The following is a 19277-nucleotide window of genomic DNA, read 5'->3' as shown; positions in this document are numbered from 1 at the left end:
GACTTACTTAGAAAAACTCACCCAAGTCCTAAGTTGAGCTTTCTCGTGTGTGTGTGTGTAAATAATTGATTGACTGCAACTCCTAGATGGAGAATCTTGATATTGATAATAATTAGTTAGATTGAGATGGCAGTGATAAGAAAAGTAAAGTAAAGTTAAATGCCCATTTCATGACCCTTGCGTGATGTCTGTCTTTCTGAGTAGGTTGCCATGTTGCTATCTATCCTTTTCATTCTCCACACCTTCATAATGTACTAACGATAACATATATTAGGGGACAAAACTCCTCCCTTGTCACCCCAATCGGGCCATATATCTTATAATCTATTTCTAGGACTTTATAATCTCATATATTTCTTGCTATATATATATATATATAATCCTCGTTTCTTTTTGCTAAAATTTCTTGAAAACAATTGATTGGGATTTTAGTAAGCAAACAACTGCACGCAAAGAATCTATAGTACAAGTCAAGAAGAAGACTAATGAATGAGGAATAGCCGTAGAGTTTTTGGACCGGGAAATTTACACAAAAGTCTTCTCATTATCCAAATGCCAGAGGGAAACGTGCAAAATTGCCCAAGTCGTTGGGTCCTCCAATTGGCATCGCCGCAAATTGAATTCGGCACTGGATATGTAAAGGTTTGCCGAAATCAAGGCTACTGCTCTGAGAGACTGTGCCCGGTCAAAGGCTCAAAGGCAGTTTCAGATGGCTACTGAGAGGGAGTTAAAAGTGGAATATTTACGTTACGAAGTCTATCCAAACAACAAACAAACACCTGGCTATGCATTGCATGCCACTCTTCTTTTGGATTCTTGTGTACACAAACCCACTCCTTCAGCACGTTACTACATTAATGAGATTTCTAAAAACCTCTCCCTTCTTCTCCCTCTCGTACGCACTTATGGACGTGACCTTTGAGACATCCAAAGGAAGGCTCTTCACCATAGAGATCGGCTACTTTGACACAGTCCATGAGATCAAGGAGAAGATCCACAAGTACGAGGGCTACCCGGTCTCCTCCCAGAAGCTAATCTTCAACGGACGAGAGTTATCCGACGACGGGAACACCGAGCATTACGATATTCTTCAAGGCTCCCACATCCATCTCGCCGTCAATGAGCCTGCAGAGGTCGAGCATCATGTGAAAGAAGAAGACGCGACGACGCCGGTTAACGTCGTCGTGTTAATCTCAGTATCAAAGCGGCGGTTGTCGCTACAAGTAGATGCGGAGGAGACGGTGGGCCGGTTGAAAGAGAGGATCTTCGACGCGGAGGGCATTCCCGTGAACCGGCTTGTTCTTTTCTACGGTAGCATTGAAATGCAGGATCATAGAACGTTAGCTGACTACGGAGTCAGAGAACGAATAGAAGTGAGTGTAGTTGTGAGGCCACTTGTGTCAACACCAACTTCTTTATCCAAGAAACTAAAGGTGATGGTGGTGCCAAAGTGCAGTACTAAGAAAATACCGGTGGAGGTGAATGCATCGGATAATGTGGGTGAATTGAGGAAGGAGTTGCAGAAATTACAAGGGCAACTAGATTTTGATCTGCCGACTGAAGGATTCTTCTTCATCTACAAGCAGAATGTTATGGATGATGATCGATCGTTTAGATGGCACGACGTGCGACAAGGTGACACAATTGAGATCTTCAATGGCAGTGTGACTGGCGGATCATAGTTAGTAGAGGGCTCTTTGATGTTCTCCTTTCTAGTTCTTGTTCCTGTTCTGGTCTTTAACATTAAGCAGTTAAACTCTCGTCTGTTTTACCAGGAGTAAACATCAAATTTATCGAGCAGGGGAAGAAAAGTAATCTTATGACAAGAAGAAAAAAAAAGCAAGAAAAATATTGATCAAGGGGCGACTTAATTTAACTAATTAAAAGATGGCCAAATTGGCAGTTTCACATTGGGATTCATCAATCCATCTTGAATGGAAGGTTACAGATGGTGAGAGGTTTCACAATGTGACCTTACAATATATCTTCTAATAGTGCCTTGTTCCTATTGCAATCAGAGGGGCGGGCCATTACAGAAGAGAGCTGAAATATTGATATCAAAATATAGGGAGGGTTTTGAATGTTATCTTTCTCTCTTCGCTGGTCCTCTAGAGGCAAAGTATGTTGCTCTGACTGAGCTGCAGAAGTTAGCAAAAACCCTCAGGACATGAATTCCGCTGTTTTGAAAAGACTCTCCTCTCGATCTGTTCTGCTTATAAAATGCTTATGTCTGATGGGCGACTCTTTTGAACCCTCCTAATGGCTAAGGCGGTGTATCTGCAACATTTCAATTTGAGATAAAGACGTGACTGATGAGTAAAGTGAAAGAATAAGGAAATATATAAACGATTACTACTGTAAAGATCAGTTAATTCTTAACAGCAAGTTTGAAGTTCAGTAAGGAAAATTTTCATTATTAGTCCTACATTATATCTACTGCCATCGCACAAACCTTTTCGGTATAGTACTTATCCAGCATCAGCAGCAAGAATATGCAAAAACAGTACTGTTTGATCCTAAAGTCTCATCTTAGTACCTTCTCTGCTCTGAAGGGAAATAGAGTTCAATAAGGGGTGGCACAAGAACAGCAAAATGCTACATGAACAAATAATAGGGGCAGAAGAACCACAAACCTTGATCCAAGAGCAGTATGATGAGACACGTAATAGTTCTTTAGCAATGATTTGGGAGGTGCACATCAAAAGGATATGTCCTGCCCTGGAATCACACTTGCCCTACAACATCGCTGTCTAGTATATAAGCTACATCTGGCATCTCTCTGCTGTAATTTTTGAATAGTCAAATCCAGGTCTTTGCCTAATCAAATAACGCTGCTGCTGAATTCACCATCCTTCTTCTAGATCTTTGGATCTGCCAATTCCATATCTTGGCCTTGTCAGATAATGCTATATCCAGCATCTTTTTTTGTAGAATTTTGGATCATCAAAGTCCGAGTCTTCCATGCTTCATCCCAGAAACCTGCTGCTGCATATATATTTGCAAGGACTATGTAGTTTACAGATCTTCCAGGATCTAGACTAAAAAGATGTCCAGCAGCAACTTTTCCTAGCGAATCATAACCATATGTTCTACACGCTCCAAGCATTGCACCCCAAAGTGATGTGTTGGTTTGGACATTCATTTTGCATACCAACTTGTAAGCTTCTTCTAACATACCTCCACGAGCAAGAAGATCAACAACACAAGAATAATGTTCTGCTCTTGGATGGATTCCATACCTGCTTACCATAGAATTGAGGTATTCCATTCCCTTATTGGTTAAACCAGAGTGGCTACATGCAGCGAGAAGAGAAAGGAATGTGACATCATTTGGTTTTACTCCATCATCCTCCATCCTCACAAAGAGTGTTACAGCACTATCACCAACTCCATGCTTTCCATAGGCAGTAATAAGCGAAGTCCAAGAAATCACATTTTTATTTGGCATCTCATCAAAAGCATGATGAGCGTCCTGAAGTTCTCCCGACTTAGCATACATATCAATGAGAGCGTTGCCCACTGCGACATCATAGTTAGACTGGTTCTTGAAACTGCGAGCATGAATTTGTCTTCCCAAGTTTAAGGAAGCTATATTGGCACATTTGTTGAGTATAGAGCATAAAATGACATTATCTATCCTCATATTTGTGCGGTTTATCGTACAAAAGAGTTCCATAGCTTTCTTGATGCAGTCCCTTTCCATTGAATACCCATTGATCAATGCAGTGGATGAAATCAGGTCTGGTTCACGCATAGAGTAATATAACATACTTGCATTCCGCATGCTCCTACATTTTGCATATGCATCTATTAGTGACCCAGCTACCACAGATTCAGCCCCATAACCCAACTTCAAAATGAAAGCAAGAACAAGATCCACATGCACAAGGGCTTTACTTGTACCACAGGCCCTCAAAATACTTGCAAAGGTGAAATGGTCAGGTGGTGGACCTGTTTATGTTGTGATATCAGGAAGTAAGAAAAGTAAACAGAACTTGATGTTTGGAAAAAATATGAGTTGACAGAAAGCAAGTATGCAAAGAACAGGGTTCAAGCGTAGGATCATAGTACCTAAATAAAATCTCAATAAATGCTATAGAGCGTAATTTTTCATCCAGCCGCAATAGAAAAATATTGAAAGTAATATCAATGAATTCTATGTTAGGTTCGGGTCAAATATCTTAAGAGAAGACATGTTACAGATAGATATTTATCAGAGCCAGACAGTAAGCATCTCAGCATCATTAAACTAGAAGATCCAAATTCATACCTTCTTTCAGCATCAAGCAAAACAAGCCAAATGCATCATTGTCAAGCCCGCGTATCACACAACCCCCAATCAATGAATTCCACGACACTACATCTCTCCTCTCCATCCTCCTAAACAAGCACCAAGCGTCCTCAAATGACCCACATTTCAAATGCATATCCATGAGAGCACTTTGTACAAACAAATCTTCAGCAAATCTGCTCTTCACCACACACCCGTGAATCTGGTCGCCACTCTTAATGCAACCCACGCCAGTACACGCCCTCAAAATGCTCCCGTACGTGAATTGGTTCGCCTTGAAACCTGACAGATGCATTAAAGAGAACATTTTTAGTGCTTCCTCCGGGTAGCGGTTTTGAGAATACCCAGAAATCATTGCGGTCCACGACACAAGAGTCCTCTTGGGCATTTCGTCAAATATTCGCCGAGCAGTACTAACATCTCCAGCTTTGGAGTAAAAGATCACAAATTTGGTACTCAAATGCAAATCCAGCTGATACCTAAGTGTCAAAAGATGGTCGTGGAGAGATCTTCCGTGCTCTTCCATACCATAATCGATGCAGAGCTGAAGAATTGTCGAATAAGTGGAAGAGGGTGAAGGAGTGGAGTCGGAACGGAGGGATTGTAGAGCTTCCCTTAATCTGCCGAGCTTGCACAAGGCCAGAATTGACGAGTCATGATTCGATTGATGGAAGAATTCAGAGAAGTGAGCAATGGATTTTGTCCAGAGTTTGTTCATCGTCTATTGATGAGTATATAAACCGGAGAGACAAATAGAAAAGAAAAGAAAAGATTAGAATTTAGAAGCAAGCAGCGGGAATTAAAACTGTGCGGCGAATCTTCCAAGGCAAATTTACATCTCTCTCTATATTTAAGAAGAAAAAAATATCAATGAAGTAATAAAATATTCAATTTCTTTCTCAAATCTATTCTGTTTCTCAGCTTGCAAAAAGGACAGGTGTCATTTGAAAATGTGAAAGTGGATCCATAAAATATAAGTTAAATATAAGGTGTATTATGCAAATTAAATCCGATCCGACCCGTCTCCACCCCTAACTCATCCTCTCTCCCAGCAGAGGCCGCCTCTTGGCCGAATCCGACCCCATTCTCCATAACCCCACTTCTCCTCCTCACCGTCCTCCTCCTCGTCCTCTTCTTCGCCGGTGCAGAGAGGTGGGCTTACCATCCATGCGCTCCGCAGCCGCCCGTGGCGTTGTCCCCATTTGGCACATCGCCGTCGTTTAGCCTACCATTTAGTCCGTTGGATAGGGGAACGGAGCAGTCTACGGCATCTGATTCTAGGTGGTGTTTGAGATTTGCTTTATAGTTTGAGTCTTCTATTACAGTGCTACTTTCTCTGTGTTTACCACGACACTACTAAGTTATGTGCTGATATACGAGCTACCTAAGAATTTTGGTGATAATAATATCAAATTAATAGCAACTTGTAGGCATTGTAATTTCTGTGTATCATTGGAGAAGATATAGAGAAGTACCTAAATGAGTATTAGGCTTTCTACTTAGACAATCAATTAGCAGATATTTCAAGTTGTGGTAGGATCTGCGGAATTCACGATTGCAGGATAACAAGGATAGGCATAACAATTCTCCCTATTTTTATCTTCTTATCACACAAATCATTTTTAAGAGCTGCATAGGATTCATAATGGAGTAATTTGAGGAGTAAATGCACTTTTGAGTTGTGTAGCTCTTTTTAGATAAACATCGCAAAGTATGATATGCAAGCTTGTCTTTTTGTTAGTTGTGAATCTTATGATATATTGGCTGTTGTTTGACTCCCTGTGTAATTGCTAGCTATTGAAAAATCAAAATGGATTTTGTGATTTAATTGATTATTGTCCTCGTCTTTTCTACGTTGTGATTAATCCTCATGCATTTCAGTAATTATGTTCCTCAGCACAGCATATGTTAAAATCCTCATGGTATCTCTTGGACTCTGTTGACAGTTTGAATCTGTTAAAATCTGATCCAATATCTAATTTGTATTCGTATTCGGAGCAAAAAATATGAATGTGAATATGGATTGAGCGCTATCCAATCCATTTCACCTCTACACGCCATCCAAGCTCGTCTGGATAAGAAATCCGAACCGGACTTGATATCTTCCCAAAGGATGAACAAGGATTCCTGTATCCTAATTAAAAATCCTATCTATCAGAATAACCCTCTTCTCCTGCCCTCCAATCCCAAGTTGTTTTTTTTTCCTCTGAGCTCTGAGACTGCAGGAAATCCCCATTTGTTTATGTAGATCAAATCAGATCCGGCTCAGAAGACCAACAGTAAGAAATTAGATGACATTCTATTGTTTGTTTTCTTGGCTTTTCTTTAAATTTTTGTTAGATTCATTTAGAGTTACTTGCAACATTGTTGTTAACCTTATCGAGTATTAGTTCCATTCTATCCAAATAGTGTGCCTCTACGGCTCTATCTTGGGTTTATCCAAGAATTTGAGTATGTTTCCATTCTAAAGGCTTGGTCAGAGATAAAGGTTGTTCCTTTATTTTGTTGGTTGCACTTTGTTTCTCTTAGTTGCTATTAAAAGCATCTATATCCCAACCATTGGAATCCAAGAATTTCCAGAGAATTGTCGCCGTTGAAAAATTTGTCATGTCTTGCAACAATTTCTTATAATTTATGGCTTCTTCATCAAGGGGCAGAGATTAGTATGTTTTTATTGGAATAGGGCAAAATGTAATGGAGTTTACTGTAATCTTAGCTTCTTAGGGCCAGTTTAGCATTAACAGTCATCATTTGCAAGTAAGTTTGTCTCCTTTGAGAACAGCAGTTAAGATGTTTGTTGGATTGTCTGTGAGGCTTGCATATCTTGAATTAGAGGCTGACTTATCATTATGCACGTTGAGCTTATCTCCATTATCTTGACAATCTTGGTCATTTCTCATTCTTATAGTGAAGTCCCCTGTGAATTTAGACATTCTTATGACTCCAATTATCCCTTCATTATTATATTGCAAAACTCTTAACTTTGTATCAATTTTTGTGTTCAAGCTCGGATGGCTCTCCGGCAGAAATTTCAGCATTATTTCTGGGAAGAAATGACGTGGTCTGTAACACATATGAGATATTACAGTTCAAGAATAGATTGGAACAAGCTTCGGCCTATGATTCTGAAAAGAATAAAAAACAGGGCAAACGACTATCCTGTGAGGAACATGATCCCTGTAGCAGAGGATGTCCTTAGGGCTAGAGAACTTTTGACAAAAGGTGTTTCTGTGTTGCTCAAATTTATTCCAGTAAAATCGTGCAAGTAAGTTCCATGCAGTATACAGAGCATGCTGAATTTTGAATTTTCTTTTCATTTTAAATGTAAGTAATCTGGATGGTACCTTAACCTTTAACCCTGGACATAAGTAAGAATTACAACACTATAATTTTAGGTAAAAATTTAATTGAAATAAAGATATCAAAGTCATACCAACATAGAGAGGAGATGCAACGTCATAATTATAGGTGATCATATCAATTGTCCAGGTTTGTGATTGTGTATAGATGCTGTTCTCTAACTGTTTCTATTGGTCATTAATTCTCCAGGTTTTGTCCTGAAGTTTACATTGGTGCAATGGGGCATCAGCTGAAAACCTGCACTGGCTTCAAGCGCATCGTCAAGGACCGTCAACATAGATGGATCCAAGGCAAGGTGAATGACATCCTCGTACCAGTCGAGGCCTTCCACCTCCAAAACATGTTCCAGGATGTAATAAAACATGATCAGAGGTTTGACTTTGATCGTGTTCCTGCTGCTGTTGAGCTGTGCCATCAAGCGGGTGTGGAAATCCCTGATGAAGTTCTACTCAGGAACTACCCAGCACTGGAAACTGGTGAAGTCAATGGTTCTGATACAGCTGCTTTGTCACCAGAAAAGCTTCGCTCAATAGCTCAGAGGACATTAGAGGCCTGGGAGAGTCTCAGGTTGGGAGTGAAAAAGTTATTGATGGTTTATCCAGCCAAGGTCTGTGAACATTGCTCGGAAGTTCACATTGGTCTGTCTGGACACAAGGCAAGGAACTGTGGGGTGTTCAAATTTGAGGGTTGGCGGGGTTCTCATATGTGGAAAAAGGCAGAAGTGAATGACCTAGTGCCTTCAAAGGTGGTTTGGCATCGACGGCCTCATGATCCACCTGTGCTTGTGGATGGTGGAAGAGGATTTTATGGTCATGCACCTGCTGTCGTGGAACTGTGTATGCAGGCAGGTGCTAGAGTTCCTGTCAAATACTTCTGTATGATGAAGGTGCATGGCTTAGCACCCTCATTACAACAGCAGTAAGCTTGACCATTAAAATACAAGTGAGATATGATGAAATTCAATACATTTAGCAGATGTCAGTCGGAACCATTGAAGTGTAAGACTTGAAAAGCATTGCACTCTCTGGATATTAAGAAACCAATCTGGGATTTAGGCTTAGTGAGACAACAATTTATGTTTGAGGCATTTGCCCTGATCAGCTCAACAGCTTGGGCAAGAGCTCATCGATGAAAGCTTCTGCATTGTTTTTTAAATCTTTGTACAGTTATATTCTTATTATACATCCTTAACAAAGATTTGTGTACCCTGCCTTTTAAAGTCACCATGCGTGTTTGGTTTGGTATTTGTTTCTTAAAAAAGCATTTCCACTGTTCTTTTGCTTTCCTTGGTAGAGGTGGGAAATACAAGGAGCAGCAATGTCGTCTTTCTCAGTTTTCTTATTGGGAAAAACAAAAATCTGAGACTACACTTGTTTGCTCCAAGTTTTTGCCTGAAGATTGAATAACTCCATACAGTCTGTGAGCCTGCAATTGACAGTGTGATGAAATTCTTTGAGAGAACTGCCTGATGGCATCAATATGATTTAATTAGTTTTATATAAATGCAATTTGCATAAACGAAGCTATTTAACATTAATTAGTCTGAAGTGCAAAGTGCATTTGGCTTACTATGAAAGAATTCAGAAATAATTCATCAGTGGTAGGCTTTCCACTGGTTGTATCACATCTTCATCTTCTGGATTTAATGGGTAACATTTTCTTGAATTGATACTTTCTTTCTCAGCAGTCAGACTGTATGAGCAGCCGAGAACAATGCAGGGACTAACAATACCAATTTTAGGTGCAGATCCATTTGCGGAGGCAAATGCTGATGACTCCGGTACTGGAGCAGAAGTACATAAAGTACCAAAAGGACCATAAATTCTGAGGCTGTCCAAATTAAATGACCTCTCTATTGTACATTTAATAGCAAAGGCTAGTGATGCAGAAATTTAAATGTGAAGAGCCGAAGTAAATAAGCAGTAATTCCTACAAGACAATAGTTGTTTCCTCAGCGAGGATGAAACTTTGTACATCTTGCCCTTCTTGGACCAAAGGCTTCAGGTGATCGAGCTAAACTCTAGTGCATCTATTACTGCCCAGAAACTATCATACGGACCAATATTATTTGCTTTATCAATCGTTGTGATGTCATAATCGAAATACTACATAGGTTGTTATTTATCCTGTTCTAAATAAAAGCCAGCAAAGAAAAAGGACTAGATTTTGTGAACACACATCAGCAGCTTATCCAAACGTGGCTCCGACCATCAGATATCTTTATATTACTCTAATCCAGTCGTGTTCTCTTGAAATGATTAGCTGTACTTCTAGACTATACCAATATCAAGGCAGAGTATAAGCAAGTGGGTTGCATCCAAAAATATTTTTATATATCTAATATTAGTGACAGGGCAACACCAACTATTTCTACATAATATTAATGATCTCATCAGTTATGTGAACCATGGAGGAATTTTAATCATCAATATTTATGTAATTAAGCTTAATGATTGGAGAAAATTGTTATTTCTAATGATTAGTTTTTCTTTTGGCAATCCGCTTTAGCATTTGTCTGATGATAGTTTTATATTTTTGTTTCAGATATTCACATTGCAGGGGCACTGGACCCTCTAAAACAACTGTCTTGCTTAATAATCATTTATATCCAAGGCCAAGTGTTGATGTTCAGTTGGAGCCATCAACCTTCCTATCTTCCTGCTGGATTAACTACAGATTAAAACTTCGATATCCACCTTAATGATGATGACAACTCAAAACGTCAGATATATTTTTGTAGTTCATCAGTTAGCAGATGATGTATGCGTGTCTATCTCTTCTGCCATGCATTCTATGTTCATGAACTTGTTGCAGACAAGCTTACCTCCTAATTTCATGGTAATTATATATCCAGCTTCAATGTTTCTTCTCCACTAAAATGAATTGCTTACAAGTTCCCATTACTTTTGGACATTCTTTTTCCGGGCTCAAGGATCAGCTTTCATATGTAAGTTTATTATTTTATAGATTTAGGCAAGTATTGAGCCGAGCCTGGAATTTGGACATTGTGGCACACAGCTACATATATACAACTGAGCTTGATCAGCTTGGCTCAAGCGGGCTTGTTTGCATTCCCAGTAAAGCCACATCTTTATCACAGGTACACATACAAATAAATGCATAGCATAGACTGACCTCTTCTTCACAGACCCTCTTTTGCCACCTCTCTCTCTCTCTCTCTCTCTCTCTCTCTCTCTCTCTCTCTCTCTTATATAAACCAGGCTACTTTTCCTTCTCAAAAGTCCTCTGTTGTAGAGGATGGCTGAGGGTAGAGTTGGTTTCTTTTGCCAATAGGGGTAGGGAGTTGTTGGTTGGGATCAAGATTCTGTTGAATATCTTTGTCCTCTGCAGCTAAAGGATACTTCCAACAACTCCACTGAGGTATACCGCCCATTGCTTTCCAATATAAGCTATGTTCTTGAAGGATTATGAACCCTTAAATCTTTTCATCTTTATATATGGCTGATAAAATTTTGTTGGTCTTTCTTCTCATAGCAGACCAAAATTAAATTGTCCTCTTGTGTTCACTCCTTGTGGAATTAGAGGCATCATCCAATGGCAACCAAGATGAAAGGGATCGTGAAGGGGTTCAAGTTTATCTCTCAGATATTTGGTAATACTCCCAAATGGTTTGTCTCAAGATCTCATGCTAATTAAAGATGCATTTGTTTTCCTTTTTCACTCATTTTTTTTTCTGGTTTTTGTCTTGCAGTGTACAAGGAGCATGAGATGGAAATTGGGTACCCAACGGATGTCAGACATGTGGCACACATTGGCTGGGATAGCCCTGGGAGTTCTCCTAGTTGGGTAAGCATGACATTGCTTGATAGCCTTCTCAAGTGTAATGATTTATGATTCTTTAGTTCTTCTATTGTTTTCATGGATTAGATAGGTTTATGCATGCTAATTTCAGTACACCAAAATATTCTCAGTCACATACTTTGCTCTACAGATGAATGAATTCAAGTCATCATCAGAATATTCATCCTCCCTCAGCAATTTTGGGCAGTCCAGAGAGACATCCTGGGCTTCTCAAGGTAACTGGTCTCTTATCTATCTCTCCATGAATTGATATCCAACTAAGCTATTAGATTACATGTGGTCATAATGGAATAGCAATTGCCTCATATCATTACGTGCATCTTTTGTGAGTTTCTTGCACACATATATGATCTAAAGGAAGAGCTGATAAAAGAATTCTCCAACTAGTCATGCATGGAACCCCAAAAATGTCACTTTTGTTTTGTTGGTCATAAATGTGGCCACCAATGGAAAATTGTTGTTACCTACAGCTCATATACTAGTCTGTGACGTTCTGAACAAAAAGATCCTTGAAATTTATCTAGTCTAAGACTCTCAAGCAAATAGATAATACATTACCAATAAAAAGGGTGAATGCTTGTTTGTATATGCTTCAGAGATAGCATGCCTATATTTTACTTCATTTTTTCCATTCTACCTAAACTAATGAAGAAATAGACCCCACTTTGTTGCCTCCACATTTGTCTTGGCAAATCTAGGATTACAACAAATTATTTTTCTAGTAGATGAATACTATAACTCTGCAAATTTTTCTGAATAAGAAATTAGGCCAATTAAAAATTTGGAGATCCAGCTTGAGCATGGTGTCACTTAGACCAGAAATGAACAGGTCAAAATTAAATAATCCCAGGGAACAGCTTCCAGCCAAAAAGATCAAAAGAATAAGAAACAAAAAGAATTTCTTGGCCTAGTCTGAGTGGTCAAGAAGGATATGGGATTAATGCCATCCACATCGGAATTTGTGATTGCATTAATCTATTATTTTGTGCAGTTAGCTAAAGATTGAGATATATTATTCTAGATTGATGGGTCCACTCTAGTATTTAATGTTATCATGGGAGGGTGTTAGATTTTGGTTAATGATATGTCCTTATTAAATTATGAAATGGATTGTGTCTCCAATCATTGCATATTAGCCCACATTATTCCTTGGTAAACTCTTGAAAGAACTCAAACCTACCTTCCTGAACTGATAAAGAAAAATGAAATGCAAGGATGTCTGGAAGGCCAAATATGTGAACTTTTCATAGCGTTCAATATATGCATTCTAAGCTAAGTTTACATTCTCTTTGTTTTTTATTGTTTTGAATAAGCCTTTTTCACTCATAATAACTTTTACTTTCTTGTTTCACAGATTTTGATCAACCTAGAGATATATCACCTTATGGGATTTTCTCAGAAAGCCCTTATCAAGAGGCATCTCCTCGCCCTGACATACCGAAAGCCCCCAAAAAGACCAAACGAAAAAAATCAAAGGCTGCATCTTCTCCAACATCATCATCAAGGTCATCAAGGTCATCGAGGTCAAGAGCTTCATTTGCCACTGCAGTTGAAGACGCCAATGATTTGCAAACCGAGTATCGGATTGTCTAAGAATGTTATGTTTTAAATCTCATCTTCTTTAGAAGGACAAATGATTTCCTTTTACATTGTTTGAAGTTGCAAAACAAGAATATGATGTAAAAAAAGTCAAAAGTCAGATAACTTTTACATGTATATTTTCGAAAGATTCAGCTATTGGTTCTTATTCTTTAATGAATAAAGTTTGATTCATAACTCCTCTAACTTATCGTCTTACTTTAATTGCTAGATAAGTTTGATTTAAGAACAATCAAGCTTCAGCGTGCCACGGATTTTTTTTTTTTTTTAAAAAGAAGAAGAAGAAGAGGAAGAGAAGCTCTGCAAATAGAAAGACCTAAAACAGAAGACCAAGATAAGAACCTATTCTTCTAACCATCTTATAAAGTTCTCTGACCATTGTCTTAAGAGAATATCCTGGTTGATAGCAGCAAGACAACACTAGGCTAATTTCCTTAGTTGAGAGCAAAGAATAAAGTCTCCGCAGGTATGAATGCAGAAAGCCATAGAGGCTTAATGGTCACATATGCAAGTTTTTTTCATGTAAACCCTTGTGATTTTGAATTTGGAAGTGGGTTTAACTTAATCTCTCCTATATAAAACATAAATTCGCTCTAGATGAAAAGTAATGGACAAGGTATGAATATTCCAAGAACACCAAGCAAAGGATCACACACTTTTGCAGGGCTTTTGTCTGGAAAATAAACATAAAGTGCTCAAATGCTTTGCTCTCCCGGGTAAGATATCAGCAAGGATACAGATTGTAAAGGCAACATGTTAGGCCTACAAATACCTCATAGCATGGAATCATCTTCTCAAGCCTCATTCAGAAATCCTAGCTAGTTTCTCTTCACTTAAACATTTTGGGCCAATTTTTATCTTAGTGATCATGGCAAAATCCTTTGGTTTAGTGCTGCTATGCCTTGCTCTGCTGTTGGCAATGGCTGGTGCAACTCAGTTCCAGGTTGGAGGCTCAATGGGATGGGGTGTGCCAGCTGATCATTCTAATGCAATGTCATACAACCAATGGGCAGAAAAGAATCGATTCAAAATTGGAGACTCACTGTGTAAGTACGGATTCATTGTTTACTTGCATAAAAATTCCCGTTTATATATTCCATGCTACTATATAAGTACCACGACATTAATTAATTGATTAGACTCCATAATAATACTGCAGTGTTTGTCTACCCGAGCGGTAAAGATTCTGTCCTCCAAGTCGATCAAGATTCCTACAACACCTGCAACACTTCATCCTACGTCGGAAAAATATTTGACGATGGGCACACCGTGTTCACGTTGGACCGATCCGGCCCGTTCTACTTCATCAGCGGCGTCGAAGCCAATTGCTTGAGGAAAGAATCATTAGTGATCGTTGTGATGGCTGACCGGAGCAGGCGAGATTCTGTGGCTAACCAACCGAGCCTGCCGCCTTCTCCTGCTCCGGCGGCTTCGTCTTCGACGTCTCCTCCTCCATCTCCCGTTGATGATTCTTCTAGTATTTCTTCCCCGCCGCCGCCGCCGCCGCCTTTGGGGTCTGAAGGAGTCACACCGTCAGCAGCTCCTACTGGAGAGGAAAGCTCTCCGTTCTCGCCAAGCTCTCCCACTCCAAATGGAGCTAATTTGAAGGTGGTTGGCTTCATGAGCTCACTTGGAACTTTGCTAGGATGGGTCATGCTTGTTTTGTAACTTGTAAGAGAGAGAGAGAGTGAGAAGAGTGCATGTATCATGTATGTGAGTGTATGTTGGGATGTGTTTGCTTGAGGCCCAACGTTGTGAATAAGCTTGAATTGAATTGATCCAGTATATATGGCAAACTTTCTTTAATTTGTGTTGTATTCTTTTTTCCTTTGCTCGGTTAAATGGTATATTATATATGCTTATTCTTTCGTTTCGGTTTTAAGTTTTAACGTAGGAAAGGGATCAATTAATTAATGTGTAGTATATCGCATTTTAACAGACGAGAGAATGAGATTGAAAGAAATATTGTTAGATTTTTTTTTTTTTTTTTTTTTTAAGCACGTAAATCTATCTCTTGGATTCGGAAAGTAAATTCCGTATTGGACCGACGAACGAGTCCGGGCGGCCCAGCCAAATACTCCAGATGTAGGGAATTTATGCATGCCATACTCTAGGGAATCACCATTCAACATCTTAGACACGGACACCACATTGGATCAGGTCGAACCGAGCCTCCCGCCCAAAGCAAGGCCCGTCGTGGCCCATGAGAACCCTTACTTAGAGCTCTTAGGCCGCCGCCTCCGCCTCCGCCGCTACAGCAAGTTCCGCCGCCACGTCGCCTGTTATCTTTCTTCATCTGTCTATCTGTTTCGCTCTCGACTGGGGGAAGAAGAGGAGAGCTAATGGAAAACCCTAGTCTGTAGTTTTGTGGTAGCTGGATTCTCTCGCCCCTTTGCTGGAGAGATCCTTTTGGGGATGGGCATGATGCTATATTCCTGGAGTCTAACGGTACAAGCCCTCGGTTGCTTTGGATTCCGAAGGGTTCCGGTTGCTGGAGTTCATAATAGATTGAAGATGCACTGTTTCTTCGGCTTCCACAGAGAAGGACAACCTTGGTCGATATGGTCCACTGATGTAAGCATAAAGTTAGAAAACTTTCTAGCAAGTAACAAGATTACATGGAAATAAATCTTTAATCTTTTTCTGCATACTTTATTTTGTGTAGGATATTAATAGATTGTGATATCCATACTTCACCTTGTTTAGATGAATCCATATTATCAGCATAGTATCAAGGGCTAATTAGCACCCGTATGCATTTCCAGTCTCATGATTAAGATGATCCCTACTCTTTTACCATCTTCAGTCACGCCATACCTAGAACTGTTGAGAAGCAATCTGAAGTAATAAAAGGTTAACTGTTGATAGTGTAAGCTGCAATATTAGTTGCAGCATTAGAGATAAATTGGTTGCATAAATTGTAGAAAGTATGTTATGATTTTGAAAATAGCTCATGTTAGCCACAAGTCATTTGGCATGATATGTAGTTTCTCATTTTTATTCTGCTATGTATCATTTCCATGGACTCTTTTCTAGTTGAGGAGGCTTCATTAAGTATCTTTTCCTGGTTAACTTGGATTTCTGCCCTGTTGTTAGATCTCTTTATTGAGAAAGCAAGAATCATTGATATACACTATCACCTTCTGCAATCTTGACAAATCTGTGAACTTTTACTTTTTATATAAATATTAAGTGATGCATATCCATGATGCCATTTTGTTTGTATTACCTTGTATTCTTGCAGTGAAACATTAGAGTAGAAGATATCCTCAATGATATTTGTGTATTGGTTACAAGAAATTACTGAAGAGAGGGGCTCTACTTCTGTAATTGCATTAAAGCCATTATATTGAATACATAGATGAGATACGTACTAGCAATACTACAGTAAGACACATGATGTCAGTGAGTATTACTACAGTAAAACAACTTGGTGGGTTGCTTTGCTGGGTGATCTGCATACCATTCATTCATCCCTGCTGGCAAGATTCTTGCATGATTGGGTCCAGGCACTTCATGGGCCCGACCAATTAATTTGGGCGCTGAGGTACTGAACACTTAAATGGGCTCAGTATCTGATTTACATTTATAAGTACTGAAATTTTCTTCAAGTTATATTCCTCTATTCAATTGGCAAATAGATGGTCTATTTGAAGTGTAATGATATTTTCTTTTCTGTTCTAGTTATGAAGACAAGGTACTCTATCAAAGTAATAGAATTTGGAAAGATTACAGACAACGGCAACAATGGGGACAACAAGAACAAAAGATATAACAGCTAAGCACTCTGTTCCAACTACTTGGGATCCACTGTGTGCTTCATTTTTCTTTCTTCCGCGCTGTCCCGGGTAATGCTCTCGGTAATATTTTTCTCTTAAAGCTAACTTTGGTCATACTATTCTTCTTAAGGCTAGAAACCAAATGTTCAAGTATCTTTTGTTTCCTGGTTATATTTTCATGTACCTTTGGGTGGACTGTCTTCTGGAAACCAAAATGAGGTACTGAATGCGAAAATTATTTCTGACGCACCGAGAAATACAGTTTAGGGTTGTTTGGCTTCATGTATTTAGAACAATTAGTTTTAGCTTATGAATCTTATGAAATATATTTTTCCAAGAACTAAAATAGGGCTCATATACAGCATCTCGACATCCATTTTAATTAAATGGATGTCAAAACATATTGTTTCAACTTTAAATGTAAAGAAAAGATAGAAGATAGAAGACTTGTGGTTTCTCGTTTAAGATGCTGCATCTTAAGCACATAAAACAAAGCAACCCTTAAATGGTTAAATTATTCATAAAAAGTTGTTACTTGCTTAAGGATATTGATACGCTTACAGTCTTAATTTGTCTTGCAGGTCATTAAATGCTGCACAAGGTCTTGAGGGACCATGGTGTCAAATGGTCCAACACTATGAAGCAGCTGACCTCTTTCCCGAGGCTGGGTATTTGGCACTGTTAGTACTCCAGAACCAATTGACCTCACTCTCTCCATGGGGAAATGGTGCACAGTTCATGCTTTCATACAAGCACCCTCCTTCCATAAATGCGCAAGTTATTTCACATCTATATACTATCTCCATTTCTTTTTGACTCTCCAACTTCGCCTTCGAGCTCATTTGGGGCAGGAGATACCATCCATGAGCCATATACTTTTTATTTATTTTTGGGACAAAAAGGCTATAGAGTTTGATTGAAATTTAAAACGTGGCAATCTCCCACCGAGATTACATTATATTTTGAGCCATATATTTAGTCCGTGGAGTGAAATTTTTATTATTTCTTTATGTGTTCACTTTACTTGGATTTTTTTTTTATAATAATTTCGATGGCAAATATCCTGGGCATATTCTGAATAATAAATTCACTGATAAGAACTTTCTTAATGAAAACAACAGGAAACAAGAATATTATATCTAACAAAGTGAGCATACGTAATTCAATCATACAAATGGATACGTACAAATCCAGGAAACTATTCACACTTGTGCAACTTCACGCCATAGTTTCTCTTTTAGACCTCGTGGAGTATTTTAAGCCTTGAACTGTTCCAATTATTCTTCTTTCCGAAGCTACTTCTACCTCTTTGATAGGATTCATTCATATAAAAAGAGAAAGAAAAATAGGATTCTGAGCTTTCCTTGTCGAGGATATCTCACTGATTCCAAAATTAAACACCCTGTTGCTGTCTCTCTAAGGCATTGACTTTTATCCGGCCCTTTATTTTCATCAACTTATCATAATTTATTCTTTTATCGGTCAATATCTTCGAGTCCGCAATTCTTGCATGGATAATATTTTATAAGAAACAATTTTAGCTTACAATATTTGAATGAATCTTTTGCAAGATGTAACAAAACTAGAAGAGGATTAAAATTGTCTCTGTCTTCTGGTTGTCTTATACTTAAAAAGGCCGTCAATTTTGGGTCTATATATAATTGCATCTCACATACCCCTCGTATTTGTTGCTAAATAATTAAAAGAAATAGTTACGGAGAATATTCTCAATATAAACTCACTTTCTTATAAAATATCTCTGGTCTTTATTACCAACACTTGAAGCAAAGCTTGGAAGCACTTGGAAGTGTGAAGTAAAGGAAATCTTTATATGGAATTTGATAATGATGGAGAAGAGTATATATATATATATATATATATATATATATATCTATGATCTCAAGTTGCATGTTGGCATTTAATAAAGCATCGTGGACTATTTTGAAGAAAGCTAAAAAGGAGGAGTCCTTTGTGCCAGGACCCAAGGAACAGGAGTCCAACCAATTAAAAATTATTAAATACAATGTTCAATGGAAGTCTTCCTCCCTTAATTACCAGGGCTAGCTCTCTTTTACTATTCTATCATTGACCATCATAAATATATGCATGCATTAGTTAAAGCATTAATCAAAGAGATACTTTGGACATTCCTCCTTATTTTATCTTTTAATTTCCAAAAGAAGGAAGAGTAGTAGAACTTAGCCTTAACAAGCTAGCTAGCTTTTAATTCAGAGGTGCATGCATGGTGAGATGAAGCAAGGTATTAAATTGTAAGGGAGTTGGTGTGAGACCCAAAAAGCTAGGAATGAGAGATGGGCACATTCTGAATTCTTCCATCTCTTTGTTTTCTCTAGGGCACACTGTAATAACTGCAACCTACATTGATGTTGAAGGCCATATTTATTTGGAGGAAAAGGTTTATATCA

At 38.6% G+C, this 19277-nt stretch overlaps 5 protein-coding genes and 1 long non-coding RNA gene across 9 annotated transcripts; 5 read left to right on the top strand and 1 right to left on the bottom strand.

The window, feature by feature from the left end:
• The first annotated feature begins 905 nt into the window (after nucleotides 1-905).
• On the top strand, nucleotides 906-1858 carry LOC140799038 (polyubiquitin-like). The gene has a single exon (XM_073153148.1). It carries the CDS (start codon nucleotides 906-908, stop codon nucleotides 1680-1682), a length of 777 nt encoding a protein of 258 aa, XP_073009249.1. The 3' UTR covers nucleotides 1683-1858.
• LOC140799033 (pentatricopeptide repeat-containing protein At3g20730) lies at nucleotides 1852-5221 on the bottom strand. 3 transcript variants are annotated; one of them, XM_073153140.1, is made up of 4 exons: nucleotides 4271-5221; nucleotides 2634-3951; nucleotides 2453-2546; nucleotides 1852-2277 (listed from the first exon to the last, which is right to left on the bottom strand). In XM_073153140.1, exons 1-2 carry the CDS (start codon nucleotides 5007-5009, stop codon nucleotides 2897-2899), a joined length of 1794 nt encoding a protein of 597 aa, XP_073009241.1. In that variant the 5' UTR covers nucleotides 5010-5221; the 3' UTR covers nucleotides 1852-2277; nucleotides 2453-2546; nucleotides 2634-2896. The 3 variants fall into 3 exon arrangements, with proteins under 3 accessions (XP_073009241.1, XP_073009242.1, XP_073009243.1); XM_073153141.1 differs by having other exon boundaries at nucleotides 2453-2541; XM_073153142.1 differs by lacking the exon at nucleotides 2453-2546.
• Nucleotides 5222-5244: 23 nt separating this feature from the next.
• On the top strand, nucleotides 5245-8874 carry LOC140799035 (APO protein 4, mitochondrial). The gene is made up of 3 exons (XM_073153146.1): nucleotides 5245-5572; nucleotides 7298-7556; nucleotides 7841-8874. Exons 2-3 carry the CDS (start codon nucleotides 7303-7305, stop codon nucleotides 8571-8573), a joined length of 987 nt encoding a protein of 328 aa, XP_073009247.1. The 5' UTR covers nucleotides 5245-5572; nucleotides 7298-7302; the 3' UTR covers nucleotides 8574-8874.
• A 2015-nt stretch (nucleotides 8875-10889) lies between these two features.
• LOC140798535 (CRIB domain-containing protein RIC10-like) lies at nucleotides 10890-13066 on the top strand. Its single transcript, XM_073152391.1, has 5 exons — nucleotides 10890-11032; nucleotides 11147-11264; nucleotides 11364-11458; nucleotides 11604-11688; nucleotides 12828-13066. Exons 2-5 carry the CDS (start codon nucleotides 11207-11209, stop codon nucleotides 13064-13066), a joined length of 477 nt encoding a protein of 158 aa, XP_073008492.1. The 5' UTR covers nucleotides 10890-11032; nucleotides 11147-11206.
• An 808-nt stretch (nucleotides 13067-13874) lies between these two features.
• On the top strand, nucleotides 13875-14878 carry LOC140799039 (early nodulin-like protein 9). The gene is made up of 2 exons (XM_073153149.1): nucleotides 13875-14118; nucleotides 14232-14878. Exons 1-2 carry the CDS (start codon nucleotides 13941-13943, stop codon nucleotides 14738-14740), a joined length of 687 nt encoding a protein of 228 aa, XP_073009250.1. The 5' UTR covers nucleotides 13875-13940; the 3' UTR covers nucleotides 14741-14878.
• Nucleotides 14879-15256: 378 nt separating this feature from the next.
• On the top strand, nucleotides 15257-17897 carry LOC140799084 (uncharacterized). Of its 2 annotated transcripts, none has more exons than XR_012110946.1 (3): nucleotides 15257-15646; nucleotides 16757-16920; nucleotides 17433-17897. It is a non-coding gene; the product is annotated as an uncharacterized lncRNA (long non-coding RNA). The 2 variants fall into 2 exon arrangements; XR_012110945.1 differs by having other exon boundaries at nucleotides 16757-16932.
• Nucleotides 17898-19277: the final 1380 nt, after the last annotated feature.

The sequence above is a fragment of the Typha latifolia genome, chromosome 12 (genome assembly GCF_019914945.1).
Source record: "Typha latifolia isolate L0001 chromosome 12, TyphaL0001v2, whole genome shotgun sequence".
NCBI classification, from domain to species: domain Eukaryota; kingdom Viridiplantae; phylum Streptophyta; class Magnoliopsida; order Poales; family Typhaceae; genus Typha; species Typha latifolia.
This window is presented reverse-complemented; position numbering and strand designations above follow the sequence as displayed.